At 33.5% G+C, this 5,000-nt stretch overlaps 1 protein-coding gene across 4 annotated transcripts in view; it reads left to right on the plus strand.

Moving 5' to 3' along the window:
• The window catches only part of LOC125037602 (threonine synthase-like 2), a 23,444-nt gene that overhangs the window by 339 nt on the left and 18,105 nt on the right, over positions 1–5,000 (plus strand). For 2 of the 4 annotated variants that reach the window (XM_047630799.1, XM_047630798.1), the window contains exons 2-4: positions 1,175–1,291; positions 4,201–4,359; positions 4,754–4,948. In XM_047630799.1, the coding sequence (XP_047486755.1) occupies positions 1,228–1,291; positions 4,201–4,359; positions 4,754–4,948 (418 nt within the window). In that variant the 5' untranslated portion in view covers positions 1,175–1,227. Of the gene's footprint in view, positions 149–1,174; positions 1,292–4,200; positions 4,360–4,753; positions 4,949–5,000 lie in introns of all 4 variants that reach the window. The other 2 variants (XM_047630800.1, XM_047630802.1) reach the window with 2 other exon arrangements.

Raw genomic sequence — 5,000 nt, forward strand, 5'->3', positions numbered from 1 at the left:
ACATAGCAGTCGCTAAATAATGGAGGTGATTTTGTAAGCATTACTTTCATATTTCTTGATTTATTAGCAGGCGTAAATTAAATAATATTGTTTATAGTGAAGGCCGAATGACATATGAGGAAGCCAGTTTGGGTGGCACAAAGCAAAAGTAAGTCTAAAATCTATTTCTGTGCTTGAATTATTGAATGACCAAAATGCACAGTTGAACGACTGAATTGCTAGACTCAAATGATTATTAATAATTTGCTAATTATGTGTTAAGCCTGCAGTGTATTTGTTTTGCACTATAAGTGAACCATTGCAGAGCAACGTATAGGATTTTTACTGTATATTTAGAGTGGTAACCAATATCAGCATTATATTATATGTATATACTGTAATGGTTATGTGACAGAGTGGTATATATTTTATTCTATGTCTGTGAAAATATATCCGGAGATTTAAACCTGTTAATGTATGGAATTATTTTCATGCTTTCTCTGAAAAGTACAAGGAAGTTGCAGACTGGTGTCTCATGCAGAAATTCAGCTGTCCAGATCTTTTTTCTTTTTTCCTTATGGGAGCAAGAATGCTTGGTAACTAAACTGACATTTAGCCCCACCTTCTTCCTGGGTGCAACATGCTATTATGGTAATTTATTCTTGAATTTAACCCATTGCTGATGGGCATGGCATATACATATATGCCATGCCCACTGTGAGTTTACTTGTTTAATTGTTTTTTCACATAGTACACTTGTACTAAGTCACCAGTAAGCCAATTATGAGTACTACCTGTCTCGCCCATTCACCTTTTTCATTGATTAATGAAAATGTTTTATGTTATCTTATTTTGCTGTTACAAATGTTTATAACATTATATTGATTATAATTTTTATAATAAAAATAACACCATCGATATTTATAGCACTAGTAAAAATTCAAGGAAAGGTGAAATCAGGTAAGGTTTCAAGATCTACTAATTGACTCCTTTGTGGCTTAGCACTAGCAGAGCCATCTATGAGCAGAGACATTTCACAAAAATATAAAAAATGAACACAACATTTTCCCCATTTTTATTAATTTTCCCCTGCAGCAATGGGTTAAGCAGAAAGAAAGGCTAGAATTGATAAGGACAGCATGTCAATTTAACAAAACCTTTAATTTGCAAATAAAGTAAAGTGTATTATTTTCAGATAAATGCTTCCATTAACCTCATTATTTTAAACTGAAATAAGAAGGGAAAAAAATGAAGTATTGTAGTACAAGAGGAAAAGAGAGAGGATTGTCATTCAAGGATGTTTTGTTTTCAGGTATGTATATTGTATTTATATTTAGATATATTTGGGTAATATTTGGTATATGTTATGCCATTTTTTGTGGGTATATACCACTGTTTTATACATTTTATCTCTTTTAGAACTTAAACCATTATCTGTATATTCTTTTCATAATTATCTTTTATATGACATTGATGAGGTCAGCTATTTATTTACAGCAATATCATTACCAATCATTTTACCATTTTTCTGTCACTCATACATGATTCAATGATTGTTTAGCAAGGGTCTTCATAAGTATGTGACCACTATAAACTTGGCTGTAATGACAGACCTTTAAAATGTTATTATGGTGACAGACCCCCTTGATTAAACTTGACCCCAGAACTTCCTATGTACATCATACCAGATGTTAATTAGGATTTAGCATTACCTTAGTGCTGCACAGATAAATGAATTTATTCTTCCTACTGTTACCAAAACAAGAACTATTAACTGTTGTCACTTAGCTAAAAGACAATTACTCCAATGACCCTGTTTTTGCAACTGCTCTTGTATTCCTGGAACATTCCCAAATTTGTTAAAAAATTGCAAGTGTTATAGCCATGTTCGAGTCTGGTGAGAAGAAGATACAGTAGTCAGCAGTTACAGGTCCATTTCCCTCCTATCTGCCATCAGTAAAATTATAGAAACTAATGTTTAATTAATTTTCCTGTTTTTATCATGGAAATAGAATGATATCTGCAAACCAATTTAGATTTTATTGAAGCAAAGCAACAGAAACTGCTGTTGGTAAATTCAAGTCATATTCTAAATGAAATGGTCAATAATAGATTCACAGTTGGTATTTTTCTGGACATCTCAAAAACATTTAAAACTATAAATGATCACACTGTGTTAGCTAAACTAGAAGACTGTCACTTGCATGCAGCAAAAAACATTTTGTCAGATATAGCTGACTCATTCTTGGGTGACATCTTATTAAGTCATGGCCAGACATCTTGATGTCATGCACAGTAAGGGTGCTCTATGTTGTGTGTGCTAAACAGTTGCATGCTCATTTGGTGCTGGCTGCAGTTGCTGGAGAGAAATATCCCCTCAGATGTATGCTTAACCCAATGCCGACGGGCATGATGTGTATGTGTATGCCATGCCCACTGTGCGTTTACTTGTTATATTGTTTTGACACATAGATGGCTATACTTGTACTAAGTCACCAATGAGCCAATTACGAGTACTGCCTGTCTCTCCCGTTTACCCTTTTCTTTGATTTACAAAACTATTTTAGGCTATCTTATGTTACTGATACTAATGTTTATAACATTATAGTAATTATAATGTTTATAATAAAAATAACACCATCGATATTCATAGCACTAGTAAAAAATATTTTTTTCCTGCCAATTCAAGGAAATGTGAAATCAGGTAAGGTTACAAGGTCTACTAATTGACTCCTTTGTGGCTAAGCACTAGCAGAGCCATCTATGTACAGACACATTTCACAAAAAATATAAAAAATGAGCACAGCATTTTCCCCATTTTTTATTAATTTTCCCTGGTGTCATTTGGTTAAAGCTTTGTTTCAGTGTTATTACCTAAACATTCATCATGCCATAGCAAAGAGTACAGAGAGTGAGGTGTTATTTTGTGACTAGTATGAAGAATTCCCATTTGTGAATAGGCTAATGATAAGAATTCATCACTATTGCCAAAAAGTTCCTTTTTCTTCTTTAAATCAGTGACACTGGCAGCTCCAGTAGAATACTCAGATGTTTATTAATTACTTATGACAGTATTTTATTTGGCAGCTTCTTCAGTCCAATTTACTTAATGAACATAACTATCCTGGAACTTAACATCAAAAACTGGATTCAGTTCATGCAAATAAGCTCTGGCTTACCTTTAACCCATTGCCACTGGGGAAAAAGGAATAAAAAATGGAGAAAATGCTGTGCTAATTTTTTATATTTTGTGAAATGTCTCTGTACATAGATGGCTCTGCTAGTGCTTAGCCACAAAGGAGTCAATTAGTAGATCTTGAGACCTTACCTGATTTCACCTTTCCTAGAATTGGCAGGAAAAACATATTTTTTACTAGTGCTATAAATATTGATGGTATTGTTTTTATTATAAACATTATAATTACTATAATGCCATAAACATTAGTAACAGCAAAATAAGATAACATAAAATATTTTCATAATTCAACGAAAAGGGTGAATGGGCAAGACAGGCAGTACTCATAACTGGCTCACTGGTGACCTAGTACAAGTGTAGCCATCTATGTGTTAAAACAGTTAAACAAGTAAACTCACAGTGGGCGTGGCATACATACGGCTATGCCCGTCGCAGATGGGTTAAGAAACTCAATCCATTTTATTGGCCCAGAACTGGAAATACATTCCACTTTAACCCTCTCTTAAGATAGGCTATCATAGACAGAGCAGTCAAACCATATATCTAGGTGTGCTAACTTGCCGTGGAAATATCACATAAAAAGATTGTACAAAAACTTATTTAGCAGTGTGGAATAATGTACCACACTCAAGACAAGCTTAAAGCAAAACCTCTGAGACATATTTACTAAACCTTGGTTCATCCATCAGTAACATTGTATAGTCTTGTGTGGGGCAGCACATCAGAGAAGCCTCTTGATGTAGTCCAACACTGCTCTACCAGTCTATCAGAAGTGTCACACATCTTAATGAGACAAATGATCATAATTTAAGAATTAGAATAAATGTAAACTATAAGCTATGAAATACATCACCCATATGAGAAATGGATCACCTTGTTTCCTTTGCACCAAAAAACATGGTCATCTAAAACTATTTCAAGAAAACCTAAAATTTTTGGCCAAGTTCTTTGATATAACTATTTTCTTTTGTACTGTTCCATGTCAGTCATTAACTTCAAAATTAAAACCTGCTTTGATTTTCTAGGGTATGCTAAAGATGGTGGTCTTTATATGCCTGAAGTCATCCCAAAACTGAATGAAACAGAGGTAAAAGAATGGTCAACACACTCTTATCCAGATCTTGTGTATCTTATTTCACGCAAGTTCATTTCGGAGGAAGAAATTCCTTCGCATGCTTTGAAAGGTAAACCTGCATTAATTTGCTTGATATCAAGTGAATTTAAAATTTTAATTTTGAGACTGGTAACCTTTTGGGTAAATGTTTACAAAACACCTACTATGGCTTTCCAAGGGTTCTTTATCTCAAAATTCTGTTGTTTCAGTATGGTTTGGTGCATAGTCCAGTTACTAATATACAATTGTAAACTGTCTTTATCTTTTTGTTTTAAAATGTTAATTCAATATATTTGAATTCAGTTCAGGTATGCAGCAAGTTCTCTATTCTGCAAAGATTATAATCTGATTTAGTTATTTATATTACATACTATAGTCATATTCATGACTTGAAAATACTATCCCTTCTATGATAAAGAAATGCATTGACTTTTAGTCAGGAAATTGACTCCATTCTTTTACAGATATCATAAATGGAAGCTTAAAGAGATTCCGTACACCAAAGATCATCGAGATAGAAAGGCTAGAAGGAGGCCTAAATATTGTGGAACTCTTTCACGGGACAACCTTAGCATTCAAAGACTTGGCTCTCTCTATTGTTGGAGGATTACTTGACTTCTTCTTGAAGGAGAACAGTGAACATGTCACTGTTCTGATAGGTTAGTCTTGAAATTTGAGTTTACTTTAGAAGAAAAAAAAAGATGAATTATA

This window comes from Penaeus chinensis, chromosome 23 (genome assembly GCF_019202785.1).
Source record: "Penaeus chinensis breed Huanghai No. 1 chromosome 23, ASM1920278v2, whole genome shotgun sequence".
NCBI lineage: Eukaryota > Metazoa > Arthropoda > Malacostraca > Decapoda > Penaeidae > Penaeus > Penaeus chinensis.